Genomic DNA, 15,936 nt, shown 5'->3' with positions numbered 1-15,936 from the left:
ACTATAAGAGTACCACAAAGAAGTTGTAGTGGGCATGCATTAAACGCATTTGTATTCACTCTTGATAGTACAATCACAAAGGCAACGCCGTCGACCAGGTGCAAGCCGATCCGGAACGCACAAAAACAAAGTATACCTGGGCCTTTAGCCTCATTCGACTAAAAAGGAGGAGGGGTGAATGCTTAAGGTAGCAACCTTAGCCTTAAAGTGGGTTGCCAGCACTTTGGGTGCATAACCTTCCCTAGGCTTAAAAATTGCCTTCGAACTGGTCCAAACCCTACACAGAAGTTATTGATCAAAAGGCCTGAAAATCCTCATTACATTTGACTGATGCCAAATCCATTAGAAGTACAGTCTTCAGAGAGAGTATGCGTAAGCTTTTCACCTCCAGTGATTCAAACGGGGGACCGTGAGTGCATTTAATACCAGTGCCAAGTCTCAGACCGGGACACTGGTGGGGAGAGAATGTCTCAGACAACTTATACCTCACAACAGTCTGCTTACTTGGGGTATTTGTCTACAGACATGCCTTCGATAAGGTCACGAGTAGCTGCTGTAGCTGCGACATATACTTTAAGCATGGATAGAGTGAGTCCTGCATCCAAACACCCTTGTTTAAAAGAGAGTATGGTCTGCACAGGGCAATGCTTTGGATAATCACCTTGGGAGGAGCACCAATTAGCAAAGAGTCACCACTTTAAGGCATACAACTGCCACATTGAGGGGGCCCTGGCCTTTTGTATGGTGTTTGACACCAGTTTGGACAATCCTATTGTGTCAGACGAGCCTCGTTCAGAGGCCAAACATGCAGTCTTCATAGCTATGGCCCGTGGATGCCAGATCCTGCCCTAAGCTTGCAAGAGCAGATCCGTCCTCAAAGTGATTTTCCACGAGGGAATATCAAGCAGCTCTACCATAATTTGTGAGCTAAGGCATCCAAGCCTAGTGGAGCATGCATTGTCATGGAGTGCCAGAGACAACAATGTGTGATCTCCGGGGAGGCAAACAAGCCCACCTGGGCTACCCCAAATACCTAGAATGTCCTATGAAATGTTTGAGGGTGGAGGCTTCATTCCCCCATCCTGGGATCCTGACACAAGTGTAAGACTGCTTCACTGTTCAGGTGGCCAGGGACGTGCGTTGCACGGATAAGGTTAACGATAGCAGAAATAACTCGCTCCAGAGGAGAATTCGGCTCGCCAAGTTCAGAATTGGGCGTGACTAGGGCACGAGTTGAGGGGGGACGCGAAGGATCTTATGCCACTTAAGGTAATGCAAGTTTTCAATAGTCTCACGCAACTTTAAAAATGGCCAAAGGAACGGTTCAAAGAAACTCTTTTGACTTTCTTTAAAAATAATTGAACAGAAGGTAAGAAATTGCTAAGACAAGTGCACAGTTACAACATGTACATGATTTTAACTAAAACAGTTTTCAGGTTTTCACCCATTATATGCTTTTGTGTGTAGAACTACTTTCTTACGCCATTGTTTAAGCATCCTTCATAGAAACATCCCAAAGTTATGTTACTAGTTCGGTAGAGGAGTAGAAAAGATTTGTGTGTGACAGTGAGCGAGCAGTCAATAGAAAACCTTTGTCATGATCTTGACGTAACTTATTTTCACAAAATTCATCATAAAATACAATAACAGAGGGTAACAGGTGCATATTATGGCCACATATTATGCGGCGGCATACTGCTGGTGGGGGTGCAGGATGACATACATCTTTCTTTGAAAGGTGGCTGGTGCCCCATGCAGCCCAAAGGGGAGAACCTGATACTGCCAGTGGCCTGATAAAGTACTGAAGGCTGTCTTCTCCTTTGCCTTGGGTGACAATGGACACTACCAGTATAATTTTGTCACATTCAAGGTTGAAATAAAACAGGCTCTCCCTAACCTTTCTATGAGTTTGTCCACCTGAGGCTTTGGATAGCCTTATAAGGTTGAGACTTAATTTGGCTTCCTGACGTCATTACAGAAGCGGAATGTGCTGTCCGTCTTTGGGACCATAACGATGGTGCTGGACCATGGGCTTTTGGGCTGCTGCTGCTGTACCACTAGTCCTGGTGGTGTGCATATATTATGTGAGATTACCTCTATCTGCCCAGGGACCTCCGAGAAGACATCCGTAAATTGACTGACCAGGGCCTCCATTTCCTTTCATAGGCTGCTGACAGATGTTTTCCTAAATCCACCACCAGGGTCCCTCCATGCCTAGTAGGGCTGGTTGATTTCTTGGCTCCACCCAGTGCTTGAGGAGATTGATGTGGTAAATCTGGTCCACCCTCCGTCTCCCTGGCTGCCTTAGCCGATAGGTCACGGGTCCCATCCGAGGGGAGTGTCTCTGATTTTGTGACTGCATACATCAATCACTATGTCAGTTTAGTGTATGACAATACAGAACAAAAAAACATAAAGAACGTGCGAAAAAAAATCGCCTCATCATTTCTGCCAATTATACTTGCATTTAATCTAAGCAAACATTACATTAAGAGCAGAATTCTCTGTTATTTTAGCATAGTACATTTTAAATGAACTTGCTTCTCATCTGTGCCATTTTTCAGTATGTTGATATCAGACCTTTTCCTTTTAAAGCCGCACATAACAGGAAAAGTTTACAAATCTTGTTTTAGCACAGCGGTTGATTGACAGGTAGAACTTCATCCTAGAACTCATGTTTCGCCAGTTTTGCGCTTGAGGAGTCAAAAATCATATCTCTACTGTCATATATATACCATTATAATGGATACCACACCCCTGAATTTAGCCCTTCTACTTATGAAATGAAAACATGTATGACCATGATAATATACCATGATGGCAATTTTACAACTCAGTCCATCAGAGTGATGGATAAATATGTTTTCTAGCACAGCCTCTGGCCAGGTCTAAGGGGGGACTAGGGGGGACATTTCCCCCCTAAAGTGAGAACATACTGCCCACCCTAAAGGTCAAAATGAAACCGGTAAATAGCAAAAAAAAATTATAGAATTGTCGAGACACTGGGACACACCTTCTGACTGATGTCTGATCAGTGGTCACTCTAATAAAATGATAAAGCTTGACTTTCTCAGTAATTAGATGAGAGGAGAGGGGCTGGAACAACTTTCAAAAGATCATTCTAATTTTATTGATCTTAAATAAAGACAATCAGTTCCGATTACAAATTGTTTTTTACTTATAGCAGCCACAAAACATTAAACATCAGATTCCTCACATTCACACGTTTCCATTTACATACAGACAGATAACCTGGCAGTTAAGACACTGCGAGTCAAAAAGTTGTTGTTGTTGTTGTTGTTGTTTTACACTATTCTTTCACAGTATTTCTCAGCTTTACTGTTTTACAGTGTTGTACTCATATTCTGCAGACAGTAGACCTCAAGAAATATTACATGACAGCAGGATCATAATTGTATTTTCACTTAAACACCCTTTAAAGACACTTACGCAAAATATTAACAACACACAGACATGAATTACAGATCAGAGTGTGTGTGTAATATACAGTAGAGAGTGTGTAAGTTGATCTGCAATGGTGGCATTGTCAAGCATCACTATTACTGTAACCTATTTTAACAAAACCCCAAACACAAGTATTATACTTCAGAGTTTAACTCTTCCTCCATTGTTTTTTTGCTATAGACATGAATGGTAGCTCAAATCATGTGGAGAAGTGTGCTATTACTTTACTAGGTGATTACAATTAAAATTTTAATCTAGTGGATAATAAAACTTTGAAAAATTCCCCTAGATTTACATTAAAGGAGGAACCCAAACCCTACGACAGAAATTCAGAGACTTGGGGGTGGACTCTTTTGTTTATTTAAAAGTAGCAGCCACCTAGTAACCCCACAAAACATCCTAACATCCACCTAGAGTACCCTAACAACCACCCAAAACACCCTAACAACCACCCAGAACACCCTAGCAACCACACAGAATGCCCTAGCAACCACCCAAAACACCCTAACAACCACCCAGAGCACCCTAGCATAAATAGGATTTCTTTGCCAACTATGTCACACAGACAGTAGAATAACTGTACAAACCTTAGAACACTAGTTTTCTTTAAATTTAACAGTTAGATATATGTAATGGTATGCTCAAAGATAACGCACATAAAGATAAAAATAATGTGGGATTGAGTTATTCAGGGAACTGTCCAATCATGGCCTAATTTTTTATTTTACAGAAGTTTCTACGCAGTATTCACAACATTAAATAATCTCTGTTATCGAATATTCAGCAGACCTAGAACCAATCTAGAACAGAAGGATTCTAGAAGCCACTCCCGCTGCCCTCCGTATCACTGGCCAGTACAGAGCGTTTCCGCAGCACTGTGTTGTCATTGCTCCTCCGGGCCTGTGGTGGCGCTGTTGCACTGCGTGTCTGAGGCTGCGTGGGGGGGCAGGGAGCTCGGTACTGCCGCAGTCCGCTCTTAGTGGTGTCCAGTTCTTCTGGGTCATTCTCCTGAACCCTCAGGGCTGCGATTACATCCAGATCTGAGGGGCTAAGGGTCAGACAGCCACAGCTATGACCTTCGACTCCATCTTCCTCCCCGGGGTCATCTTCAATGGTCATGAAAGCGTCGCTCCAAAGACTCTCACAGAGATCTCGTCCGTGCTGATACATCTGCCAAAGAAACACTGAGTTAAGCCAGAAATATACTTTATACAAGTGCATAAAAGCAAACACAAACTCTTAGCTAACGCATTGCAAGTCCACAGTCCCTTTGTACATAAATGTATTACACATACTATACAGCTAAATAATATTGGAAAATATACATTTATCAGTTAAGTACGCACATCTTTTTGTAGACACTCGGACAGTCCACATCTTTGTGCGTTGTAACTGTGCATAAAGCAATTGGAGTGTGCATGTATTGAATGCATCTGTATGGGCTCACGGACAAAAGAGGATACTTTGAAAGACTAGAGAATGCGCGAGACAGAACAGCACGCTAAAAGTTTACCCTAGCCTTATGGAGTTTTTTCCTTTACACAGTCACCTTTAGCTTGCTTACAGGGGGTTTAAAGACAATAAGACATTATTTTCTGTTAAACTGCTTTGAAACTGTGTATTGTGAAAAGCACTATACAAGTAAAAAATACTTGACTTGAATTACACACCTTTGTCCTCCAGGGGGCGTCAAAGTTGATGAAAGTAAAAAAATGACAAATGCAGTTATGAGGGGAGGCATTTCACCATCACACAATATGTTTAAAGAAGATAAAACATCTCTGATTCTTCTGCTAATATTTTCAGTTAAATAAATTGTGATTGCTTCTTTATGTTGACTTTAAAATGCATGTCAGGGAAAGAGAGAGAATTTTTAGTCGTGATGACGCTAGTGTTATTTGAGCATTCACTTGAGTCAGACAGCAGCATAACAAGAGAAAGCAGAATTTTCATTCTCTCTTGTGTGACAAGTTTATCACATCATTTGCTTCCTCTGTTTCAACTTCCAAACACAGAAACACACACATGATTTGTCTGTTCTGTGATTTGAATGGCCAGGATTGCTTTTCAGGGCCAAAATTTCACTGAAAAACAGCACGGACATTTTCACTGATTCACACATTCTCTTTCACATGTACAGCATGTCAACTGTGACAAATGATGACATGAACTGACAAGTTGAGTGTGTGTGATTGTGCGTGTGTTTTCAAAGAGAGTGGCAGCTGCGTCCATATCCTGGAGTCACACTGGCTCTTCACACATTCTTTCTCCTCTCTGATCCACTTTTTCTTTAGTAGTGTTTGCTAAGTCAAGCATCACTACGATTAATTCTCATAGTGATTTGAAGTATTAAACATTCAGTGTGTAAGTCGTCCTGCAGTGTTTGTGCTCCAGACACGAATGATACCTCAAATCATGTGCCTTGTTGAGGACAGGTGTGCTGTTACTTTACTAAGAGACTTATGATTTTCACCTGACGGACAATAAAAGAGGTGTAGGGGGGTGCTGTTGAGCATGTTAATGGAGTAGACGCGTCCACCACAGCTCCTGCACAATTTTAATAAATCTATATGTTTTGAACCTCGATATTATTTAGATTTTTGTATACAGTTCACCGAGTAACCGGTGACCATATTTACAATGCCACAGAAGCCATCCAAAGAGCAGAGAGAGGGTAGGTCGACAATAAATACCGCCTCAAACTCTACGGCTAAGGTATGGATGCCATACAAGCATCAATGGGCTCATTTCGAGAGGAGAACAGGGCATCTATTGCCTCCTTACACTCGACTCATTTATTTGGTCAAAGAATTACAGATTTGGAGGAGGGATTGAGTAAGTCCGATAGGAGACTAAACAGTGTGGAATCATCACTCGCATCCGTGATCAAAGAGAATGCAACATTGAGAGAAAAGGTGACCTACTTGGAGAGCTACACCAGAAGGCAGAATATTCACATTTTGGAGATAAAGGAAAATGCAGAGGGACCACGACCAACCGAGTTCATCGCCAACTTGCTTATTAAAGTGTTGGGAGAAGAAAGTTTCGAGAAAACGCTGTCCGTTGACAGAGCCCACAGAACTTTAGCCCCTATACCAGCAGAGGACAGCAACAGATCGCGGCCATTCATCGTGAAGCTACATCACTTCCAAACCAAAGAGCTGATCCTGTGCCTTATGCGAGAGAAAGGCCCTCTCACTTACAATGGATCAAGAATTTACATTTTCCCAGACTTTAGTCCCGAAGTCAACAAGTGACGTGCTGCCTTCGCCGAGTCCAAGCAGAAGCTTTACCTTGCTAAGATCAAGTTGGGTCTGTTGGGTCCGCTACTCTCCAGTTCACCCACGATAAGCAGAGCTTTAAGTTTACAGATCCGAAAGAGGCAATCGCATATATTAACAACAACAACATATATATATATATTCTCTCTCTTTTTCTCGGTCACGAAATGATAAGTGCAATTTAAATGGTGCATGAGGACAGAGGTTCATTAACACTACTTTTATTCTATTATTAATATTTGCAAGGAGGGCACAAATGAAAATTTGTAGAAATCTAAAATATCTCAGGGGGGGTTGCCTTAAGGCGTTGGAATATACACTATATTGCCAAAAGTATTCGCTCACCCATCCAAATAATTGAATTCAGGTGTTCCAATCATTTCCATGGCCACAGGTGTATAAAATGAAGCACCTAGGCATGCAGACTGCTTCTACAAACATTTGTGAAAGAATGGGAGCTCTCAGGAGCTCAGTGAATTCCAGCGTGGTACTGTGATAGGATGCCACCTGTGCAACAAGTCCAGTCGTGAAATTTCCTCGCTACTAAATATTCCACAGTCAACTGTCAGTGGTATTATAACAAAGTGGAAGCAATTGGGAATGACAGCAACTCAGCTACGAAGTGGTAGGCCACGTAAAATGACAGAGCGGGGTCAGCGGATGCTGAGGCGCATAGTGCGCAGAGGTAGCCAACTTTCTGCAGAGTCAATCGCTACAGACCTCCAAAGTTCATGTGGCCTTCAGATTAGCTCAAGAACAGTGCGTAGAGAGCTTCATGGAATGGGTTTCCATGGCCGAGCAGCTGCATCCAAGCCATACATCACCAAGTGCAATGCAAAGCATCGGATGCAGTGGTGTAAAGCACGCCACCACTGGACTCTAGAGCAGTGGAGACGCGTTCTCTGGAGTGACGAATCAGGCTTCTCCATCTGGCAGTCTGATGGACGAGTCTGGGTTTGGCGGTTGCCAGGAGAACGGTACTTGTCTGACTGCATTGTGCCAACTGTGAAGTTTGGTGGAGGGGGGATTATGGTGTGGGGTTGTTTTTCAGGAGCTGGGCTTGGCCCCTTAGTTCCAGTGAAAGGAACTCTGAATGCTTCAGCATACCAAGAGATTTTGGACAATTCCATGCTCCCAACTTTGTGGGAACAGTTTGGGGATGGCCCCTTCCTGTTCCAACATGACTGCGCACCAGTGCACAAAGCAAGGTCCATAAAGACATGGATGAGCGAGTCTGGTGTGGAAGAACTTGACTGGCCTGCACAGAGTCCTGACCTCAACCCGATAGAGCACCTTTGGGATGAATTAGAGCGAAGACTGTGAGCCAGGCCTTCTTGTCCAATATCAGTGTCTGACCTCACAAATGCGCTTCTGGAAGAATGGTCAAAAATTCCCATAAACACACTCCTAAACCTTGTGGAAAGCCTTCCCAGAAGAGTTGAAGCTGTTATAGCTGCAAAGGGTGGGCCGACGTCATATTAAACCGTATGGATTAAGAATGGGATGTCACTTAAGTTCATATGTGTCTAAAGGCAGATGAGCGAATACTTTTGGCAATATAGTGTACGTTCTGTTCATTGGGTGTTAAATGTTGTTTCAGGGGTGTTATTTTGTATTTGTTTATTTATTTTTTTGCGCATTTCTTTGTGCTCTTTATCACTTCAAATGGGCAGTCACTTACATTTGAAAATAATTTATGGTAATGTCACATGTTAATTCACAAGTAATCCCAGGTAATAGCAATGTGAACATAATAAATTGGAATGTAAAAGGTCTAAACCAAGTGATTAAAAGGAAAAGGGTACTTTCCCATCTACAGCACCTTGGGTTAGGCATAGCATTCTTACAAGAAACTCATCTTCACAATAAAGACCACTTCAGAATCCATAGAGACTGGACAGGGTAGGCCTTTCATTCAAAATTCAAAAGTAGGGGAACAGCTATACTCATCCACAAGAATGTTCCGTTCATTGTATCTAAATGTATCTGATCCAAATGGGAGATACTGTATGTGATGATTGTTGGAAAGTAATTACAGCTTCAGTTAGTATTAGTTTTTTTATTTTCGGAATGCCCAATTCCCAATGCGCTCTAAGTCCTCGTGGTGGCGTAGTGACTCACCTCAATCTGGGTGGCGGAGGATGAATCTCAGTTGACTCCGCATCTGAGACCGTCAACCCGTGCATCGTATCACGTGGCTTGTTGAGCGCGTTACCGCGGAGACATAGCGCATGTGGAGGCTTCACGCTATTCTCCGCAGCATCCTCGCACAACTCATCACGCACCCCACCGAGAGCGAACCACATTATAGCGACCATGAGGAGGTTACGCCATGTGACTCTATCCTCCCTAGCAACCGGGCCAATTTGGTTGCTTAGGAGACCTGGCTGGAGTCACACAACACGCTCAGTTAGTATTAGTTAACGCCCCCAATTCTGATGATGACCAATTTTTTTGAAATATGTTAAACTCCATTCAGAATATGGACAGCCATCATCTTATTCTGGCTGGAGATTATAATCTTGTGATAGACTCGATCTGGGACCGCTCCTCTCATTTAGTATCAAAACCCCCAAAACTGGTGCAAACAGTTCAAGCATTAATGGACTTAAATAAACTTATGGACCCATGGAGATTTAAAAATCCCACTAAGAAACAGTATTCTTTCTTTTTCTAATGTACACAAATCATTTTCTAGAATATACTTTTTTCTTGTGGATCCTTATTTATTGAGCATAATAACAGATTGTAAATATAATCCAATTATGATTTTGGACCATGCACCTGTAGGTATAAACATAACACTTCCAAATCAGAAGGTAAAATGAACATGGTGGCTAGACCCACTCTTGTTTGTTGACTCTAACTTTGTGCAGTTTATTGCAGAAGAAATAGATATCTTTTTGGCTACAAACAGGACTGACGGTATTGCAGCCTCAACTCTTTGGGAGACGCTAAAGGCGTATCTTAGAGGACAAATTATTTCTCGCAATGCATATATGAGGAAAGTAAATAATACATGGGTTGAGGACATGTCTTCTAAAATGAATAGTTTAGATAGACATGCAGCTGTTTCTCCACCCCATAAAAGAAAGAGTGGGTTTACAAACTGAATTTGATCTCTTTACTACTACTCAAGCAGCGAAGTCCTGTTGCAGATTTTATGAAGAGGGGGATGAACCATCCAAATTGTTAGCATAACAACTCCGTTAAAAAGCAGCATCTAATATTATTCCACTATTTTTTGGTATATTACCAGTTCAAGATGTCTCTGCTAATCTTCCTGCTCATTTACACAGGGTCATTGCATTTTCCTCTCTGTTAGCAAGACGGTTAATTCTGTTTAAATGGAAAGATGTAACTATGCCATCACTTTGCTAATGGATCAAAGATATAATGTTAAATATTAAGCTGGAAAAAATTAGATTTACTCTTAATGGGTCCATTAAGAAATTTTATAAAACCAGGAACCATTAATAAATTATGTGAATAATTTACCTGGTTTGGAACTTTGAATCTATACAGGTGATTAGTCCTTGATACTGTTATGTCTGTTCACAAAATGATGCATACTCCTGTCTTTTGTTTTTGGTGGGTTTTTATTGTGGTTTTTTTTTCTTTTCGTATGTTTGTGTATAACAGATAATATTATTGATAACAGATAATGTCTCATTGTCTCACATATGGAAAATTTCAATAAATAATGAGGTGTAAAAATCCAATAGACTTACATTGAAGGAAGGAATCAAGTCAGTGACCATAATATATAGAGACATATAGAGGGTAATCTATCTTTTAATCTTTTGATATTTGCCAGCAGCAAACACCATAACAATCACCTAAAGCACCCTAATATCCACTTTAAACATCCTAGCAACACACAGAACACCCTAACAGCCAGCTAGAGAACCCTAGCAAACACTCACAACACCCTAACATCCACTCCGAACACCCTAGCAACACCCAGAACACCCTAACAACCAGCTAGAAAACCCTAGCAATCACACAACACCCTTGAAACCACTCAGAACCCCCTAGCAACTACTTAGAACATCCTAACAACCACCCAGAACACCATAACAACAACCAGAACACCCTTACAACCACCTGGAGCACCCTAACAACAACTCATAACACCCTAGCAACCACCCAGAACACCCTAACAACCACTCAGAACCCCCAGCAACCACATTGAACAACCTTATAAATACACAGGACACCCAAGCAACCACTCAGAACAACTTAGCAACAACCAGAACACCATTACAACCACCTGGAGCACCCTAGCAACCACTCAGTACCCCCTAGCAATCATCCAGAACACACTTATAACTACACAGAACACCCAAGTAACCACTCAGAACAACCTAGTAAGCACTCACAACACCCAAGCAACCACTCAGAACCCCTAGCAACCACTCAGAACACCCTAGTAACCACCCAGAACACACTTATAACTACACAGAACACCCAAGCAACCACTCAGAACCCCTAGCAACCACTCAGAACACCCTAGTAACCACCCAGAATACCAAAAAAAAAAAAAAAAAAGAACACCCTAGCAACCACCCAGGATACCCTACCAACCGCCTAGAGCAGCCTAAAAACAACTCAAAACCTACTAGCAACCACCCAGAACCCACTAGCAACCACTGAGAACCCTCTAGAAACCACCTAGAAAACCCTAACAATCACCCAGAGCACCATAACCACCACTCAGAACCCCAAGTAAACCCATCAGAACTCCTAGCAACCACTCATAACAGTCTTTTATTGTCTAGTGGACAAAAATTCCCCTAAACTTGCATTGAAGAAGGGACCCGAGCCTTATGAAAGGATGTCAGAGAGACTTGGGGGTGGACTCTTTTGTCTTTTAACAGTAGCAACCACCTAGTAACAACCCAAAATACCCTAGCAACCACTCAGAACACCCAAACAACCACCCAGAATACTCAAGCAAACACTAGCAACCAACCACAACATCATAGCAACCACCCACAACACCCAAACAACAGCTTAGAGCACTCAAGCAACCACACTGCAGCACAAAAAAAAAAAAAGAGAAACACCTAAGCAACCACACAACAAAGCTCTGGCAACCGCCCAGAACACCCTAGCAAGTAGCAACCACATAGCAACACAATTAAAATACAATCAGAACACCCCTAGTAACCACCTAGCAACACGCTATCAACCTCCCACAACACACTAGCATTGCAGTAGTGAGTTTTTCATGGGAGAGAAACACTTCAGAAAATGTACAAATCTAGTTGTGAATGTGGTTATATAATGTTGTATAATGTACCTGTTGATATGGCACACAGCTACCGGTGCAGTTCTGTCCTCGTGGGTCAGTGGTCCAGTCTCGAGCACACGTCATGTCTGTTTTACAGGCCTCATACCTGCAATATTGATTCTGATACATCACGTTCATTCACATAACAAACAAACAGATAAACCAATACTTCCACAATGAAGAATATTGTACATGTATTCACATTTAACAACTCAGGGGGGTTGGGGGCATTCTTGTTTAGTGTATTGTCTAATCTATGTGAGAATGCATTCTCTTGTCTTGTTGGTTATTGGCACGAGTGCATTGCTCATGTCATCCTTGTGGCATGCACTCGTGTCAATTGTTTTGTGTTTGTCTCTCGCGACCTCGGGCGCACTTCGCGTTGGGCTTGCCTTGCGCTGCACGTCCAGGTCGCGAACCATTGTCATTTTGTGCTGGGGTTCGGTGACTTTGGTCTTGGTGCCTGTTTATTTGTGGCCGAATCCTCGCACAAATGTCCCATCTTGTCTGTCGTTTGGCATGAGAGCATGTTGCCATTGTCTCTGGCGATATGCGCTTGTGTCATTCAGGTGTTTGTGTCTGAGAGAGCACGTGGCTTTTTTTAGGTTCTGTATTGCCATGTGTCTCTCAGCCTTGCATCACACCCCGCCTCCTTGTCTCCCCATTATTAGTTAATTGGTTTCATCTGTCCTTTGTTTACCTGTTTGATTTCTCTCCCTTTATTAGCTCCTCATGTATGCTGTCCTGTGCTGGATTGTTTCTCTTCATTTGTATGTTTCCCTTTGGTTGAGTGGTCGTGTGTCCTGTCTACCTTCACTGTCTAATTCTAGTCAGTTTGTATTTTTTCTATTTTGTTTTTGTTCATCCTGTTTTCTCCACCATGAGAGTTTTATTATATTTGTTTTCTTTTAATATTAAATAAATGCTCATTGATGCTATCTGCACTTGGGTCCTTCCTTAAACACTCCAGTCTGTGACAGTATAACACTTGCCAAGACATGTGAGTTCACCAATAAATGTCACCAGTGGGTGTCGCTTTTAACATCTCAACATGCCGAATCAACTATCAAAGCAATTAATACATTAGATTCAAAGCTCTGATTTGCTGTATGATAACTGTCATTGGCTCACCGTAATTTGGCAATTGGAAGCTGGTCTGGTATAAATCGGCCATATTCATTTTTTACAATTATTTTATTTGAATAAATTGGCCATATTGACTGCGAAATGTGACTTACATCACAACCAGCCCCGTTTGCACCCGGTGGCAACTCAATAACAAGAGTATCCACTATTTCTAGGCTGATTTAAGATGAGTGGGCGTGGCCTCACCAGTCTCTACAGAAGCTGTGGCACAGAGGTACCGCCTTCAGGGAGGAGTCATGATGTGGGTGTGGCCAACGAGCAGCATCAGGCGAACAGCGATAAAAACAAACAACTCGCTTCAGGAAAGACTCGCAGCTACAGAGAGAAAGAGAGACAGAGAGAAACTTTTTGCTTGCCACTTATTTTTCTTAATTTACTTTGCACTATTATTTTACTTTATTTTATTTTTATTCTATTTTGCAGTGTAGAATTAGCACTCATTTCATTTTATGTGTTACATTTTCTCATTGTATGCAGCTACAAACACTTAAGCAATACAAATGTGCTGTTTTTGTCATTAAACAAAACCATTGTATCTGTCATGACTCACATAGGGCTCAGAAGACCACACTTATCCCAAAAAGAGTTCTCCACACCAGACACAGAACCAGAAAGATCCTGGATATCAAGCTCTGAACAACATGAATCTGGAGAGAGAGACAGACAGATCAAAATACAAACTAATACCGTCCCAAACTTCACATCAGGAAAAAACACTACAGATGAGTTATTCTCATGCCCATTTTTCAATGTAAAATTTAAATTTGACCTGAATATCAAGTTTACTGAAGGATTAGGATACTGAGTTTTACATTTGATCTAGTTCCTTATTTAGGTTTTCTTTTTGCCATTGTCTAGAACAACTTTTTATGATGTACATTAGCACTTATATAAAATATACTCTAAAGTGTGCACACACTCTCACTGTAGAGGGAACACTCCTTCAGATAGGGCTCTGGACTGGGCGTGGCCTTGTGTTTCCCGCCCTGCAGACACGCCCCCTCATGACTCATCACCGCAGCAGCCAATAGACTCGTGAAGTGGGCGAGGCCAAACAGTACTGTTGAGACACGCATATTCACCCACAGTTTTTTCAACTGCAAGAAGTGAACACTTTATTCATTAGTAACATACATTCAAATAGTCAAGAAACCATATATTTTTGTATATATATATATATTCATATGTAAATGCACAGGATAAACAGATCTGTTAAAAATATATGTATATATAAGGAATTTAAGTGAATTTAGTATTTGATATTTGTTTATTTAAAAATGTGAAAATAAATAAATTGTTATGATTGAATCATATTTTGTTTCCTAATGGTATCAGATAAGATTCGTTTAAGAATCAAATAGGAACCTACTGGAGAAATTGAAAATAAAAAGTATTAGTAGCAGTTTATTCAGTCAAATCTTATTTGATTCTTGTATTATCCCATTAGGTTTGCTTCCCAATTAAGATTACAAATTAAAATCCATTAACATTCCTTTAAGATCTTTCGACAAGTCATTATCATAGAGACATCATTATCCCATAGTTGGATATGCATAAAAAGCATTAAAAAAAAAAAATAGTATAATAATTAAAAACATAATAATAATCATGAATCAATCAATCAATAAGCAATCCAACAAATAAGCAAATTAACAAAAGAATAAACATTGCAATGAGTTTGCATATGGGTTTAATTCAGGTTCATCAGCTAATTTTAAATGCACTTTAAAATCATTTAAAATCAGCAAGCATCTACAGTTATTTCACTCATGCAGTCATAAACATTCAGCTTAGATGAACTCATGAAGTTTTTACAACTTATTGTAAGAGGTAAATGAAATCCTAAGAGCTGTTTTCCTAAGATAACATCATAAAAATAAAACACAACATTGTAGAACTTTTCAGCAAGACGTTATTTATGTCTTAATATCTGTCATGCAGATATATCCGCATCACACACACACACACGGTCCTGTCTAAGAGGATGACAGTAATACACTACAAACACACACACATGGATTTACTCAACTCACACAATAAGCACCTTGTGCCAAATCTTCTTAAATATGAAATAATTGTTTTTTCGAGTCCATCCAGTACCTGATATTCGTGAAGTCCAGAAGTGGCTGTGAGCGTCTGTGCTGTGATTCTCTCTGGTATGAACTGCACGCTCATTCCCCCCCAAGCTCAGATGAAGGACATCTCGATGACAACGCCCCCCTCCCTCTCCCAATCTCTCTCTCTCTCTCTCACACACACACAGACACACACAGTGTTGTTGACAGTGTGAATTTGTCATCAATTTACATTGGTAATGTGCAGCTATCACGAAGATGTAATAATAAAAAACAGGAATAACATAAATTTATCAAGAACCATTATGAAAAGACACATTCATAATGAGCTATATTAATGTCACTTATTTCATGTGACCTTATTTCTAAAAGCATCATATAACAGGTGCTGCTGAGTCACGTGCACCTGAAGACCTGCCGTCTGGCTTTTGGTTAATTTAGGATTCAGTTCTGCAAAACCTGTCTCAGCTGACTGTTCACAATAGTGGTCGACTGATATGGGTTTTTAAATCGCCAATTGTTAACGGCTAATATAATGCTAATACATACTATATATTTAATGAGGGCAAATGAGATGTAGGGTATATTAATGTAATCCAGGACATTGGGTGTTCTGATGTAAAGTCTCATTTGTTGATCTGAGGTGTTGGGGTCACAAAAGTTTAAAGTCTGC

General features: G+C 41.0%; 1 protein-coding gene across 6 annotated transcripts; it reads right to left on the bottom strand.

The window, feature by feature from the left end:
- Window positions 1-3,154: 3,154 nt before the first annotated feature.
- LOC127449878 (riboflavin-binding protein-like) lies at window positions 3,155-15,412 on the bottom strand. 6 transcript variants are annotated; one of them, XM_051713494.1, is made up of 6 exons: window positions 15,289-15,412; window positions 14,108-14,285; window positions 13,739-13,835; window positions 13,375-13,503; window positions 12,052-12,148; window positions 3,155-4,635 (listed from the first exon to the last, which is right to left on the bottom strand). In XM_051713494.1, exons 1-6 carry the CDS (start codon window positions 15,361-15,363, stop codon window positions 4,282-4,284), a joined length of 930 nt encoding a protein of 309 aa, XP_051569454.1. In that variant the 5' UTR covers window positions 15,364-15,412; the 3' UTR covers window positions 3,155-4,281. The 6 variants fall into 6 exon arrangements, with proteins under 6 accessions (XP_051569454.1, XP_051569453.1, XP_051569456.1 ...); XM_051713493.1 differs by having other exon boundaries at window positions 14,108-14,248; window positions 15,222-15,363; XM_051713496.1 differs by having other exon boundaries at window positions 15,233-15,363.
- Window positions 15,413-15,936: the final 524 nt, after the last annotated feature.

Source organism: Myxocyprinus asiaticus, chromosome 13 (genome assembly GCF_019703515.2).
Source record: "Myxocyprinus asiaticus isolate MX2 ecotype Aquarium Trade chromosome 13, UBuf_Myxa_2, whole genome shotgun sequence".
NCBI lineage: Eukaryota > Metazoa > Chordata > Actinopteri > Cypriniformes > Catostomidae > Myxocyprinus > Myxocyprinus asiaticus.
This window is presented reverse-complemented; position numbering and strand designations above follow the sequence as displayed.